Source organism: Danio rerio, chromosome 8 (assembly GCF_052040795.2).
Source record: "Danio rerio strain M-AB ecotype USA chromosome 8, GRCz13ab, whole genome shotgun sequence".
Taxonomy (NCBI): Eukaryota; Metazoa; Chordata; class Actinopteri; order Cypriniformes; family Danionidae; genus Danio; species Danio rerio.
In genome coordinates, this window is record NC_141028.1 from 60,377,902 (window position 1) to 60,394,303 (window position 16,402).

At 40.1% G+C, this 16,402-nt stretch overlaps 1 protein-coding gene across 1 annotated transcript in view; it reads left to right on the forward strand.

Annotated features, from left to right (window-relative positions):
* Positions 1-8,581: 8,581 nt before the first annotated feature.
* The window catches only part of adgrd2 (adhesion G protein-coupled receptor D2), a 48,690-nt gene continuing 40,869 nt past the window's right edge, over positions 8,582-16,402 (forward strand). The window contains exon 1 of the mRNA XM_087265555.1: positions 8,582-9,000. Within this exon, the coding sequence (XP_087121681.1) occupies positions 8,772-9,000 (229 nt within the window). The 5' untranslated portion in view covers positions 8,582-8,771. The remainder of the gene's footprint in view (positions 9,001-16,402) is intronic.

Consider the following 16,402-nt stretch of genomic DNA (forward strand, 5'->3'; position numbering starts at 1 on the left):
GCAGTTCTTGTTATGATCTATCTATCTATCTATATACACACAGTTGAAGTCTGAATTATTAGCCTCTCTTTGATTTATTTCTTCTTTTTTAAATATTTCCCAAATGATGTTTAACAGAGCAAGGACATTTTCACAGCATGTCTGATAATATTTTTTCTTCTGGAGAAAGTCTTATTTGTTTTATTTCGCCTAGAATAAAAGCAGTTTTTAATTTTTTATGAACCATTTTAAGGTCAAAATTATTAGCCCCTTAAGTCTTCAGAAAAAAACATTGTTGCCCTATTAACTTGCCTAATTACCTTAATTTGACTAGTTAACTTAACTAACCTAGTTAAGTCTTTAAATGTCACTTTAGGCTGTATAGAAGTGTCTTGAAAAATATCTAGTCAAATATTATTTGCTGTCATCATGACAAAGATAAAATAAATCAGTAATTAGAAATGAGTTACTAAAACTAATATGTTTAGAAATGTGTGGAAAAAAAAATTCTTCTCTCCGTTAAACAGAAATTGGGGAAAAAATAAAAAGGGGGGCTAATAATTTAGGGAGGCTAACAATTCTGACTTCAACTGTATATATATATATATATATATATATATATATACATCTATATATGCGTGTCTGTGTGATGTAAGTAAAATTTGGCCCACGAAAACGTTTTTTTTTTCCATCTGGCTCTCGGCCCAAAAAGTTTGGACACCCCTGTCCTAGGAGCTGCGTTTTTTTGCCGTTTTTGTCTTCGTGAATCCACCAGAGGCTGCTGTGTCACTTTTCCAGATCTCAATGTTCTCGCGAGTGCCATTCATGCCTGCTGTTCTCACATAAACCCACCAGAGGCCGCTGTCCACTGACTGATCGGCTGACCCACCCATCCCCTTCCCTAAACCCAACCGACAGTGTTTTAATAAGCAATCCAGAAAAAGAAAAGCCCTCGCATGATTTTTACCACGTTTTCAGATTTTACCACACTCACACCCTGTTATTTACTTGTTTATTAGATTTTTTTGTTTTACCTGCTTTCTGCAACAATTCTTTGCCAGACTCAAACCCTATCGTCATGGTCAACTCCTCTCTGCGTCTAAATTCCGCCAACGTACGCGGCGAACCTACTGGACAAACTGGCTACGGCAGAAAAGCCGTCCATACGGAGCTAAGCAGGAACTGCGTCATACATTCCCTTAGCATTCGTTTTAAAAACGAAATGCAGCTATACATACATCTGGCTACATAATTCACAATCTCCAGCAATGTATATAGGGCTACATTTACAGAATGAGCCTATGTTGAATATTAGTGTTGGATTGTCTCCAGAACAAACCACTGTTATACAATGACTTGCCTAATTACCCTAACTTTACCCTAATTACCCTAGTGAAGCCTTTAAATGTCACTTTAAGCTGAACACTAGTGTCTTGAAGAATGTCTAGTCTAATATTATGTGCTGTCATCATGACAAAGAGAAAATAATTCAGTTATTAGACATGAGTTATTAAAACTATTATGTTTAGAAATGTGCTGAAGAAAATCTTCAACCCCAAGAAAATGGGGGTTAAAGGTTATACATAACTCAGACTTCAGCTGTAAATGTTTATGAATTTTAGCTAAACTTTTGCTGTAAATGCTTCAAATTTCAGATCTGTTCCACAAGGGCTTCGCCTTGATGTCAAAACAACATCAACAGACGATTCGTCTATACGTCTGGAGTGAGACTGTGTAGTCTCTGGGGTGAGTTTGTAGAATGGTGCCAGCTCCTGTGGGGGCGAGTGTAAAGGAAACATCAGGTGTTTGAAACAGCTCATTCTCTGCTCGCACACACTGATTTATCTGCGCATTTCAGAATTATGTTCCCGACCTCTTCACCTCGGTGCCATTTGTGTTTTTCCCCCCGCTCATAAAACAAGCGTGTATCTGCACCCCCTGCCCACCTCCAGAGTCACCCACAGTTCAGCGTCCACCCGCGGATGACTTTAGTCTAGGCATAAGATTCTGAAAGTATGATAACCTTGGAATAAAACATCACGGTTAATGCTCTAAAATAGGTTCCTTTTAAATGTCTGGGTTAAAAAATAAATAAATAAATAACTTTTCCCCTATTGAACACAATATATTTTATTTTAAGAAACATTTATAATATTTGGAGCAGTAAACATGTCAGGCTAAATAATTAAATCATTGACTTCTGCTGTCTTCATTAGTTTCAACTTTACAGCATCTTTGGAGATCTTTCTCTGACAGTAAGCGTACTGGGTTGCAGCTGAAAGGGCATCCACTGTGTAAAACCTATGCTGAAATAGTTGGCGGTTCATTCCGTTGTGGTGACCCCTGACTAAACTGAAGGAAAATGAATGAATGATACAGTAAGCCACTGCACTGTTCAACTCTAGAGCATGCTGGGAAATCGATTTATAAGCGATTAGTTTTTCATGAATCGTGGGCTGAGCAGTAGCTTTTGATGTGGGTGGGTGCTGGTCAATCGAAGGTTTTGAAAACACTAGTGGTTGGGTTTAGGGAAGTGAGTAGGTGCTGGTCAGTCAGAGCTTTTGAAAACACTAATGGTTGGGTTTAGGGAAGTGGGTGGGTGCTGGTCAATCAGAGCTTTTGAAAACACTATTGGTTGGGTTTAGGGTAGAGGGCGGGCACTGGTCAATCGGAGCTTTTGAAAACAATATTGGTTGGGTTTGGGAAGTGGGTGGGTGCTGGTCAATCGAAGGTTTTGAAAACACTAGTGGTTGGGTTTAGGGAAGTGTGTGGGCGCGGGTCAAACAGTGCTTTTGAAAACACTAATGGTTGTGTTTAGGGAAGCAGGAGAGTGGGTCAGTCAGTCAGTCAACGGTGGCCTCTGGTAGATTTATGCAAGGACAGCAGGCACGAATAGTACTCGCAAAAGAAATTTGAGACCTCAAACAGCGTACACAGTGGTCTCTGGTGGTTTTGCAATGACAAAAACTGCAAAAAAAAAAAAACAGCTCCTAGGATGTTTTTGGCGCTCTCTAGAAATGTTTATAGGGGTACGTTTTCGGAATGAGCCTGCGTTGGTTTCTGGAGATATGGTTGCCTTAAAAAACTGAATAAAGTATTTGTAAAAAGTATATATACTTTATGTATTTTTTCCCTCAATTTCTGTTTAACAGAGAGATTTTCTTCAGCACATTTCTAAACATAATAGTTTAATAACTCATTTCTAATAACTGATTTATTTTCTCTTTGTCATGATGACAGCACATAATATTAGACTAGATATTCTTCAAGACACTTCTATACAGCTTAAAGTGACATTTAAAGGCTTTACTAGGGTAATCAGAGTAAAGTTAAAGTAATTAGGCAAGTCATTGTATAACAGTGTTTTTTTTTTAGACAATCCAAAACAAATATATTAATATATTATATAATAACCAAAAAATATTTTATTAAAATGGCTTTAAAAAAATTGAAACTGCTTTTATTCTAGCCGAAACAAAACAAATAAATAATGTGAAAATGCCTGAATCTGTTAATGTTTAACAGAGGAAATATTTGAAAAAGAAAAACACAGGAGGGTGAATAACTTTGTTCTCAGCTGTATATCGTATAGAAACAGAACATTTTAGCGGTGTTAAAATCTTGACTTTTCCAAACCGTGGTAATCCTTAAAACAGTTATCATCCCATGTTGACTTTAGTCTCCTCTTGGACGTGACGGTGCATTCCAGCCAAACCAAAACCCCTCTCTCCTTTCCACAACACACACACACTTTGAAACTGGAAGCCACAACACACACATGAGACTATGCACACAAAAGGAGCTTGATGTGACGAGATTGATAAGCCGTGAAAGCATGAATCAGCGTTGAGAAATGTTAATGGAGTTATTACGCCATTATGCTGATCAATGGGGGTTTTACGAACTTTTAATGACTGATGACAGGAGGACAAATACTTCATTAATGTCAGCAGGATGTTTGATGTTTGGACCTACTGAAGTATCAGGCTCAGGATTATGTCTACATTAGGTCTACAACTTATTATTATTATTATTATTATTATTATTATTTTTATTATTATTATTTGTTATTATTAATATTATTTGTTATTATTATTACAACTATTATTATTATTATTATTATTATTATTATTATTATATTATTTATTATTACTATTAGTATTATTATTATTACTTTTGTTATTACTTGTTATTATTATTACTATTTTTATTATTATTTGATATTATAATAATAATTATTATTATTACTATTATTATTATCATTATTATTATTATTAATATTTTATTATTATTATTATATTATTATTATTATTGTTATTATTATTATTATTATTACCATCATTATTATTATTCTTATTGTTATTACTATTATTATTACTATTATTATTATCATATTTTTACTATTATTATTATTCTTATTTTATTATTTTATTATTATTATTATTAATAATAATATTTTACATAGTATTTACTATTTTTCTTTTTTAAAAACATTAGCTGGAATAAAAGCAGTTTTTAGGTCAATATTATTAGCCCCATTCAGACTTTTTTGGCTACAGAACAAAGTTGTCCCATGACTTTTAAATGTATTTAGTCTATTAAATTAACCCTAGTGAAGCCTTTAAAAAAGCTGAATACTAGTATCTTGAAGAATATCTAGTCTAATATTATCCAACTGTTATTAGAAATTCCTTATCAAATAAATTATGTATTTTCTCTCCAGTAAACAGCACTTGGGAAATAATTTTACCTTCAACTCCACATGACTGATCATAATGTTAACAAAAAAATAAGGTCAGGTCTATTAGGTGTTGCATAACTGTTAAATATTTACCATTATGAAGTACCATTGTACAACTGTACCATTTTCAGATTTACAAATGCTGTAATTTGTGCCATTTTACTACAACTTGACTTTAATCCACACTGAGAAGCGGGTTAGGGTATAGGGGAATTGATGAACTAAATTAGCCGTAGTGTAGTTGCAGCTGGAAGAGCATCTACTGCATAAAACAAGTGCTGGAATAGTTGGAGGTTCATTCCGCTTTGGCGGAAAACTCCACACAGAAACCCCAACTGGCCCAGTCAGGATTCAAACCAGCGACCTTCTTGCTGTGAGACCTTAGTGCTAACATAGTGCTGAGCCACCGTGCCGTCCCTAAATTTGTAACCATAACAGTAAAATCAAATACTATGAACATCAAAGTTTTCCAATGTTCATTAAAACATCTTTCTTTGTGTTCAACAGAAGAAAGGAAGTCAAAGTGGTTTGGAACAAGTAAAGGTGAGGTAATGATGACAGTAAATCATTTGAACTGTCTCTTTAAAATCGCTAATTACAGTAGTTGTTCAGCAGTGACCTCTAGTGGACAGGCAGTTTACTGCAACCTAAACAATTATTAAAATGTTCACTCATTCATTTTCTTTTCGGCTTAGTCCCTATATTAATCTGGGGTCGCCACAGCGGAATGAACCCCCAACTTATCCAGCATATGTTTTATGCAGCGTATGCCCTTTCAGCTGCAACCCATTTCTTAGAAACATCCATACACACTCATTTACACTACGGTCAATTTAGCCTACCCAATTCACCTGTACCGCATAAAGTTACCTAGTATAACATGAGAACTGCAGAGTCCAGCATTTTTATTTAGCTCCTCACTCCATTTAGCTCTTATGAAGGCTCTTAGCCAAAGACGTCTGCAGTTGGCATTAAAGCAGTGTGGTGTACGGTAAAAGTTTTCTATTTTTGGACTTTCGATTTTGGCATCCTACCGCACAACACCACGTGTTTGCCATTGCAACCGGCAACCGGTATGCACGGTTGAACCCATGTGACATGTGTGGCGTAGGTTGGTACTTGCCCTATTATGGGAACAATAGGTTCAACTTCCTACTATGGAACTCAATGGTTACAGGTTTCCAGCTTTCTTCAAAATATATTATTTTCTGTTGAATAAAAAATGAAACTCATGAAGAACGTGTTGTGTACTGTTGCACTACACAGACTGGCCACAGGGTGTCAGCATAAGTCAGACACAATGGAAGACAATTCCACAAGACATTCAACATTCTGTTGAACACAAAAGAAGATATTTTGAAACATGCTGGACACCTGTAACTTCCACAGTATTTGATTTCCCTACTATGGAAGTCAATGATTGCAGATTTGTGGCATTGTTCAAAATATCTTCTTTTATTTTCATTGTTCAACATAAAAAAGAAATTCAAAAAGGTTTGGAACCACTTGAGGCTGAATAAATAGTGAGTAACTTTTCATTTTGGGGGAATTATCTATTTAAGGATGTATAAAGTATGGTTGCACTGCACAGACTGACCTCAAGGTGTCAGCATATGTCACATCTATGGTAGACAATTCCACAAGATATTCAATATCATGTTGAACACTAAAGAAGATATTTTGAAAAATGCTGGAAATAGGTAACCATTGACTTCCATAGCATTTGTTTTTCCTACTGAGGAACCCGATGTTTACAGGTTGTTAGTGTTCTTCAAAATATATTCCTTTGTGTTTAACATAAAAACTAAACTCAGTTCATTGTTAAGCATAAATAAGAAACTCACACAGGTTTGGAACCACTGGAGGGTGAGTAAATAGTGTGAGAATTGATTTTTGGGGTAAAATATCCCTTTAAGTCCGTATTGAGTACTGTTGCACTTCACCGACTGGCCACAGGGTGTCAGCATAAGTCAGAAGCGATAGTAGACAATTCCACAAGACATTCAATATTCTGTTGAACACAAAAGATGTTTAGAAAAATGCTGAAAACAAGTAACCATTGACTTCCATAGCAGTTGTTTTTTTCTGCTCTGGAAGTCAATATTTACAGGTTTTTAGCTTTCTTCAGAATATCTTCTTTTGTGTTTAACATAAAACCGAAACTCAGAAAGGTTTGGAAACACATAATGGTGAGTAAATAGTGAGTAACTTTTCATTTTTAGGTGAACTGAACCCTTTAAAGACGCATTGAGTACTGTTGCACTACACCGACTGGCCACAGGGTGTCAGCATATAACACTAAAGAAGATATTTAGAAAAATGCTGGAAATAAGTAACCATTAACTTCCATAGCATTTGTTTTTTCTATTATGGAGGTCAGTGTTTACAGGTTTCCAGCTTTCTTCAAAACATATTTTGTGTTCATTGTTAAGCGTAAATAAGAAACTCACAAAGGTTTGGAACCACTGGAGGGTGAGTAAATAGTGAGTGACTTTTCATTTTTGGGTGAACTGTCCCATATTGAGTACTGTTGCACTACACCAACTGGCCACAGGGTGTCAGAATAGGACAGAAGACAAATCCACAAGATATTCAATATTCTGTTAAACACAAAAGAAGATATTTTGAAAAATGCTGGAAACATGTGATCATTGACTTCCGTAGCATTTGTTTTTCCTACTAAGGCACCTAATGTTTACAGGTTTTTTTTTTCTTTAATATATATTCTTTGTGTGTGTGTGTGTGTGTGTGTGTGTGTGTGTGTGTGTGTGTGTGTGTGTGTGTGTTCAACGTATTGAGACGTATTGAGTACTGTTGCACTACACCAACTGGCCACAGGGTGTCAGCATAAGTCAGAAGCAATAATCAACATAATTATGTTGAACATTAAAGAAGATATTTTGAAAAATGCTGGAAACCTGTAACCATCGACTTTCATAGTAATAGTTTTTTTCTGCTCTGGAAGTCAATATTTACAGGTTGTTAGTGTTCTTCTATATATATTATTTTGTGTTTAACATAAAACCGAAACTCAGAAAGGTTTGGAAACACTTAATGGTGAGTAAATAGTGAGTAACACTAAAGAAGATATTTTGAAAAATGCTGGTAACCTGTAACCACTGACTTCCAAAGCATTTGTTATTCCTACTATGGAAGTCAATGGTTACAGGTTTCCAGCTTTCTCCAAAATATCTTCTTCAATATTCTATAAAATAAACATCATACAGTTTTGGAAATCGTGAGTAAATGTTCATTTTTGGGTGAAGTGCAAAGTATTCTTGCTATATCAGTGGCGATTTATCTCATACTGGCTCGGTGGGGCTTTCTAAAGTGTAGGGTCATTTGGGACAAATTGGTCACGTGACCCCTTAAACCCTCCACACCAAGCATTTTGTGATTGGCCCCTGTTTTTGCCTTTGTTTGAGCGCTGATACCCGCAGCATTTATGGCTGAGCTCCATAAAGAGCGTCTCTATGGGGATGTGCTGGCCGGACTGATGCTCATAAAGCGGGTCTGCTAGAGTCTGATAGCCAAAGACAAACACGCCACACTGTAAAAAATATAATTGTAGAAAAACAAATTCTGTATTGGGAGTTTCATGTTCATGAGTGTAGTGTGCCAGATATTATGTCAACCCAAACCTTAATTTTTTTTAGTGCTGTATTTTTGCACTAAATACAATTATAAGCCTGTTTACTCACTGACACGTCTTACCCAACATCGCCTGCTCTTTCAATGCATGTTTCCTGCAGCGTTCCATGAATCAACCTAAGGTGTTGAAGAATGCATTGAACATTCAGAAGGAAATGTTCCTAATCAGATCAGGTGACCCCTCGTCTCTCTGTGTGTTTCATTCATCAGAGATCATATGAAGCGGCGGCGGCGCTCGTCTTCTGGGAAGATCTGCGCTTCTTTGTCTCTGTGTTTGACGTGCTCATGCCATTGATAGAGCGCTGGGGTTGCCATGGCCTGCGGTGCATGTGGAGGAGAGGAGGCCAGAGAAAAGGGCTTGTCACTGGATTTAAGTGTAATGTTGAGGGAAGGAAGATAAATGCCTGTGTGGCTTTGTTCGCTCTGGATGCAGGACGGGTCAAGGCTGATTAAAAGGAGCAGCTGGCTGAAGATGATCCAGAGAGAAACGGGGAGGGACTTTACTGGAAGAAGAGGCGGGAATGGTTCGATGTGTTGTTTCAGGTCCCCCTCAGTCCTCCGCAACATCTACAGGGGGAAATATCAAACCAGTGATGCAACTGTTCATGCAAACATCAAAGACTCTCAATGTAAGTGTATTCATTTTTAAGCTGCTATGAAACAGAAGTCAAGCATTGTTGGAAAAGGTGTTGCTAATTAAATGAAAAAAGCTGATGAATGAGCTAAAATGAGACATGCCCTTATAGCCTCACCCAAAATGATTCATAGCTCCACCCTAAATGACTGATAGCCCCGCCCTTAAAGACTGATAGCTCCACCCTAAGGGCTGATAGCCTCCCCCATCAATGACTGACAGCCTTACACCAAAGGACTGATAGTCCTGCCCTATATGCCTGATAGCTCCACCCTGAACAACTGATAACCCTGCCCTAAAAGACTGATAAACCCGCCCTAAAGAACTGATAGCTTCAACCTAAATAACTCATAGTCATGCCCAAAATTACTTATAGCTCCACCCCAAATGACTGATAGCTCCGCCCTAAATGATATATAGCTCCACCCTAAAGGAATGATAGCCCCACCTTAAATGACAGATAGCTCCACCCTAAATTACTGATAGCTCCATCTTAAATGACTAATAACTCCAACCTAAACAGCTGATAGCACCGTCCTAAATGACTAATATCTCCACCCTAAATGACTGATAGTCCCGCCCTAAAGGACTGATAACCCCACCCTAAATGACTGATAGCTACACCCTGAATGACTCCTAGTCCCACCCAAAATGACTAATAGCTCTGACCTAAATGACTGATAGCCCCTCCTTAAATGACTGAAAGCTCCACCCCAAAGGACTGATAGCCTCACCCTAAAGGACGGATAGTCCTGCTTTAAAGCACTAATAGCCCCGCCCTAGTTACTGCTAGCTCCACCTTAAATAACTAATAGCTCCGCCCTAAAGAACTGATAGCACCATCCAAATTGTCGGATAGCACCATCCTAAATTACCAATAGCTCCGCCCTAAATGACTGATAACTCCGCCCTAAATGACTGATAGCTCCACCCTAAATTACTGATAGCTCCACTCTAAATGACTAATAGCTACGCCCCAAATGACTGATAACCCTGCCCAAATCACTGATAGCTCCACCCTAAATTACTGATAGTTTCGTCTTAAATCACTAATAGCGCCGCCCTAAATGACTGATAGTCCCACCCAAAATGACTGATAACCCCACCCCAAATGACTAATAGCGCCACCCTAAATTACTGATAGCTCAGCCCTAAATGACTAATAGCGCCGCCCTAAATTACTGATAGCTCAGCCCTAAATGACTAATAGCGCCACCCTAAATTACTGATAGCTCAGCCCTAAATTACTAATAGCGCCGCCCTTAATGACTGAAAGTCTCGCCCTAAATGACTGACCACCCCGCCCCAAATGACTGATAGCTACACCCGAAATTACTGTTAGCTCCGCCCTAAATTACTAATCGCGCTGCCCTAAATGAATAATAGCTCTGCCCTAAATGACTGATAACCCCGCCTCAAATGACTGATAGCTCCACCCTAAATTACTGATAGCTCAGCCCTAAATTACTAATATCACCGCCCTAAATCACTGATAGTCCCGCCCTAAATTACTGATAGCTCAGCCCTAAATTACTAATATCGCCGCCCTAAATCACTGATAGTCCCGCCCTAAATTACTGATAGCTCAGCCCTAAATTACTAATATCGCCGCCCTAAATCACTGATAGTCCCGCCCTAAATTACTGATAGCTCAGCCCTAAATTACTAATATCGCCGCCCTAAATCACTGATAGTCCCGCCCTAAATTACTGATAGCTCAGCCCTAAATTACTAATATCGCCGCCCTAAATGACTGATAGTCCCGCCCTAAATTACTGATAACCCCGCCCCAAATGACTGATAGTCCCGCCCTAAATTACTGATAACCCCGCCCCAAATGACTGATAGTCCCACCCTAAATTACTGATAACCCCGCCCCAAATGACTGATAGTCCCGCCCTAAATTACTGATAGCTCAGCACTAAATTACTAATATCGCCGCCCTAAATGACTGATAGTCCCGCCCTAAATTACTGATAACCCCGCCCCAAATGACTGATAGTCCCGCCCTAAATTACTGATAACCCCGCCCCAAATGACTGATAGCTCCACCCTAAATTACTTACAGCTCCGCCCAAAATGACTGATAGCTCCACCTTAAATGACTGATAGTCCCACCCTAAATTACAGATAACCCCGCCCCAAATTTCTGATAGCTCCACCCTAAATTACTTATAGCTCCGCCCAAAATGACTGATAGTCGCGCCCTAAATCACTAATAGCGCCGCCCTAAATGACTGATAGTCCCACCCTAAATGACTAATAGCTCCACCCTAAAGGACTGATAGCTCCGCCTCAAAGCTTTCCATGTGACCAAAAAAGTTGTTTCGATGGGGGGGATGGCTATAGTATTGAATTTAATACTCTGAGGGCACATTAATTTTTACATAAACATAATAGTACATGAGTTCATGCTGACTAAGGCTGCTGTAAGTTTTTGACTCTTCTGAAGCATAAAAATACTATGATGTGTTTGCAGATATTTAGGAAACATGCTAATTGAACAATTTTATCTGAAAAACAATGCTGAATTCAGTTATTCTTCTTTATGCCATCCCTGCTGGAATATCTGTCTTTGTTTTGGTCTCTATAACCAGCCCGCTGCCAGTTTAACCAGTATATATCAGCACCCCGGGTTGCCTTAAAGTGGAAAACAGCACATAAAGCCTGAACGCTTTTAAAATCCTCATACAGTCAAAAACACATTTAAATGCTGAACTATAATCCAGACTCAGCACTGCATATCCTGCGACGTGTCTATTGCGCATGAGCACATTGCTTTTGACCGATGCTGAAACGAGATATATCGTGCAGCTCTAATTTACAGCATGGTCTCCAGCACATCTTTGGTCTGAGTCAGTTCAGAAGAGCGCAGATCAGCTGTTTGATGAGCGATTGAGCATCTGCCATGACAAAGCAAGTGTTTAAAAGCGCCTTCATTCACACTGTGGTCGTCTGTTGCTCCGGGCTCCCTTTGGAAAAATGCTTGAACTTCTCCTCCTTCTTCTAAGGCAGGTTTTATGGCCCACATTCACTGCTCTGAGTTCAGTAACTCCGTCCCGTGCAGCTGCCAGCTACTAAACTTTAAAGGGGAGCTATTATGCTGAAATCACCTTTATAAGGGGTTTAAACACAGTTGTGTGTCAGCAGTGTGTGAATATCTCCAGCCTCTATATCTCCAGCCTCTAAATTCCAAGCATCAGATGTAAAAAAGATATATATATATATATATATATATATATATATATATATATATATATATATATATATATATATATATATATATATATATATATATATTAGGCATGGGTGACGGAGTGGAGCAGTAGGTAGTGCTGTCGCTTCACAGCAAGAGGGTTGCTGGTTTGAGCCTCTGCCCAGTTGGCGTTTCTGTGTGGAGTTTGCATGTTCTCCCTGCGTTTGCATGGGTTTCCTCCCCGTGCTCCGGTTTCCCTCACAGTCCAAAGACATGCGGTACAGGTGAATTGGGTAGGCTAAATTGTCCGTAGTGTATGAGTGTGTGTGTGTGAATGAGTGTGTGTGGATGTTTCCCAGAGATGGGTTGCAGCTGGAAGGGCATCCGCTGCGTAAAAATGTGCTGGATAAGTTGGCGGTTCATTCCACTGTGGCGACCTCGATTAATAAGGGGACTAAGCCGACAAGAAAATGAATGAATGAATAATAGGCAGGGGACGATAAGCGTGTTCAAGGTATACCATGGTTTGGAAAAGTCAAGGTTTCAAAACCGTCAAAATGTTCTACAATATCGTTCCCAATGTATGTGTAAGATCTTTTATTTATACTTATTTTAGGACAACAGTATCTGCCAACCCAGGCTCATTCTGAAAACGTAGTCCAGCGGACGTTTCTGGAGACAGGGAAATACGTCCCGGGAGGCACGTATGGCTGCATTTCATTTTTTTAAGCGAACGCTACGGGGCGGTGTGGTGCTGTTCCCTTTCGCGCTTGCCGGCTGACGGCTTCGTGTGGAGGGCTTTCCCGCTGCAGACACGCCCCATTCACAAGGGGCTTCAGCGTCAACGCTTGACTGAAGGCGTGTCTGAAGATGGGGCCGAAGCGATCGTCATAGCAGCGTCCGCCAATGAAATTCAGTCAGTAATAGGCCACTGTCTAGCTGGTGTATTTGCATACAGCGATCTGATTGGCTGACGCTTCCGACGGCGCTTGAAAAGTTGAGCTAGTTCCAACTTCTGCAGCAAGCAACGCCTTTGAAGTGGCGCTGACGGATCCACAATGCAGTTCGGCAACGCCTGACATCACTCATTAAAAATGAATGGGAAGCGTTGACGCTGAAGCCCCATGTGAATGGGGCATCAGTTTGTCCGGTCAGCTCATCGTGTGCGTCGGCGGACTTCAGATGCAGAGAGGAGGAGTTGACAAAGGCATCCGGGTTCGAGTTTGGGGAATAGCGGTTCCAGAAACCAGGTAAGACAAAAACAGAATCCAAAAAATAAAGCGAAAAAGTTCATAACAGGGGGAGAACGTGGTAAAATCCGAAAAAGTGGTAAAAAAAAAAACAGACGAGTGCTTTTCTTTTTCTAGACGGCTTTTCTAAATTGTTGCTCGGGTTTAGGGAAGTGAGCGGGCGGGCGGGTCAATCGGTAAAACTGGTTGGGTTCAGGGAAGGAGGAGGGTGGGTCAGCTGATTGGCCGGTCGCGCAGTCAATCATTCGGTCAGTCAGACAGACAGCGGCCTCTGGTGGGTTGACGCGAGAACAGCGCGGGCGCAAACGGCACTCGCGAGAGACGTTCGAGATACGAAAAAGCGCACAGAGTGGCCTCTCGCGGATTCACGTAAACAAAAACTGCACAAATACGTACCTCCCGGGACGAATGTCGCGGCCTCCAGAAACGTCCGCTGGACTACGTTTTCAGAATGAGCCTGGGTTGGTAACTGCACCAGAATAAATATCCAGCAGAATAAATATCCAAAGATGCCGATTTAATTTGTAAATAAATCTGTGTTTTAAAACTAATGAGGACGGCAGAAGACAGTAATGCAGTAATTCTTTAGCCTGACATGTTTACTGCCAAAATATTTTAAATATTTCACAAAATAAAATATATTGTGTTCAAAGGGGAAAAAGTTTTAGTTTTTTACGCAGACATTTAAAAAGAATATATTTTAGAGTAGGAATTGCAAAACCGTGAAACCGTGAAACCATGATATTTTCATCTAGGGTTATTATACCGTCAGAATTTTATAACGGGCCATGCCTAATATATATACTAGGGATGTAACGGTATCAGAATTTCACGGTACGGTAATACCTCGTTATGAATGTCACGGTACGGTATTTATTGAATCATTTACAGGAAAAAACAAAACTTATGAAAATACTCCAAAAAAGTGCCAAAAGTGTCAATGACATACAAATTAGCCATCTATCTGTAAGCTTTGAAACAGGAACTTCAATTTTAATAACAAAAAAAATATTAAACCATGTAAAAAAAATAAAGTTTCAATTTAGTATTGTTGAAAACTCATCACATTCAACATTTAAGCACTCACTCACTTAGATAGAGATGGGTTTAAAGGAAAATTATCATATAAATATAATCTGGTAAAAGCTGGTATCTCTGGGTATTTACAATGTCCCCTGCAACAGAAAAAACCCTCTCATTTGGGACTGAGCTTTCTGGGACAAGAGAGATATGACTTGGCCCAGGTTGACAGCAGTGGGTAACGCTGTGCATTGTCTTTCCCCCACTTGAGAGGGCAAGCCATGAGTGAGATCTCATGTCTGCATCAATCTGAACAGTGTGCTGACAACACCGCTATTCAGTACGCGCGACAACACAGCTGATAAGAACTCGCGCGACAACACAGCTGATAAGAACTCGCGCGACAACACAGCTGATAAGAACTCGCGCGACAACACCGCTGATAAGAACTCGCGCGACAACACCGCTATTCAGTACGCGCGCGACAACACAGCTGATAAGAACTCGTGCGACAACACCGCTTTTCAGTACGCGCGCGACAACACAGCTGATAACAACTCGCGCGACAACACAGCTGATAAGAACTCGCGCGACAACACAGCTGATAAGAACTCGCGCGACAACACCGCTATTCAGTACGCGCGCGGCGACAACACAGCTGATAAGAACTCGCGCGACAACACTGCTATTCAGTACACGCGCGGCGACAACACAGCTGATAAGAACTCGCGCGACAACACAGCTGATAAGAACTCGCGCGACAACACCACTATTCAGTACGCGCGCGGCGACAACACAGCTGATAAGAACTCGCGCGACAACACAGCTGATAAGAACTCGCGCGACAACACTGCTATTCAGTACACGCGCGGCGACAACACAGCTGATAAGAACTCGCGCGACAACACAGCTGATAAGAACTCGCGCGACAACACTGCTATTCAGTACGCGCGCGGCGACAACACAGCTGATAAGAACTCGCACGACAACACAGCTGATAAGAACTCGCGCGACAACACCGCTATTCAGTACGCGCGCGGCGACAACACAGCTGATAAGAACTCGCACGACAACACAGCTGATAAGAACTCGCGCGACAACACCGCTATTCAGTACGCGCGCGGCGACAACACCCGCTTTAGGGTTTTCCAGCTCTTTTTCATCCCCTCTTCTAGCAGCACACTCCATTTCCGCATTACTGGATCTGTAGCGACAACAGACCGCAAGGGATGATGGTCAAGCATGGGCTGATGGGAATTGTAGTTTTCGCTACCTCCCGTTCGCTTCATTCGCCTGAGCAAATTTTCTCAGAAGACCTATAGTTTTACCGAGTCATGCGACTACGGTAATATCGAAAAAAATTAATATTGCGGTATGACGGTATTTACAATACCGTTACATCCCTAATATATACTGTAGAAAGTGCTGCATTCAACACAGTTTCTTCATGCTGTCACACAAATCAATAAGATAACTTAATTGTTTTTACATTAAGTAGATTGAACATAAAACAATTAGATTGTCCTAAAAAAACTTAAGAATTGTGTTGTTTCAACTCAGCAAAGGTAATTTTTTTAATATAAATTCATTAATTTTCCTTCCCTTAGTCCCTTTATTCATAAGGGGTCCCCACAGCGGAATGAACCACCAGCTTATCCAGCACATGTTTTACACAGCAATCTGCAGCCTAGTACTGGGAAACATCCACCCACACCAACACGGGGAATAAAAGCAAACTCCACACAGAAATGCCAGAAACGCCAACTGGCCCAGCCGGGACACAAACCAGCGATCTTCTTGCTGTGGGGCCACACACTAACCACTGAGCCACCTCTGCATAGGCCATTTTTGTCACCATAGCACAATTTCAGTATCACTGAGACATTGTTTTGACCATAAAACCCTATTTAATGCTGAAGTTTCATCCACAG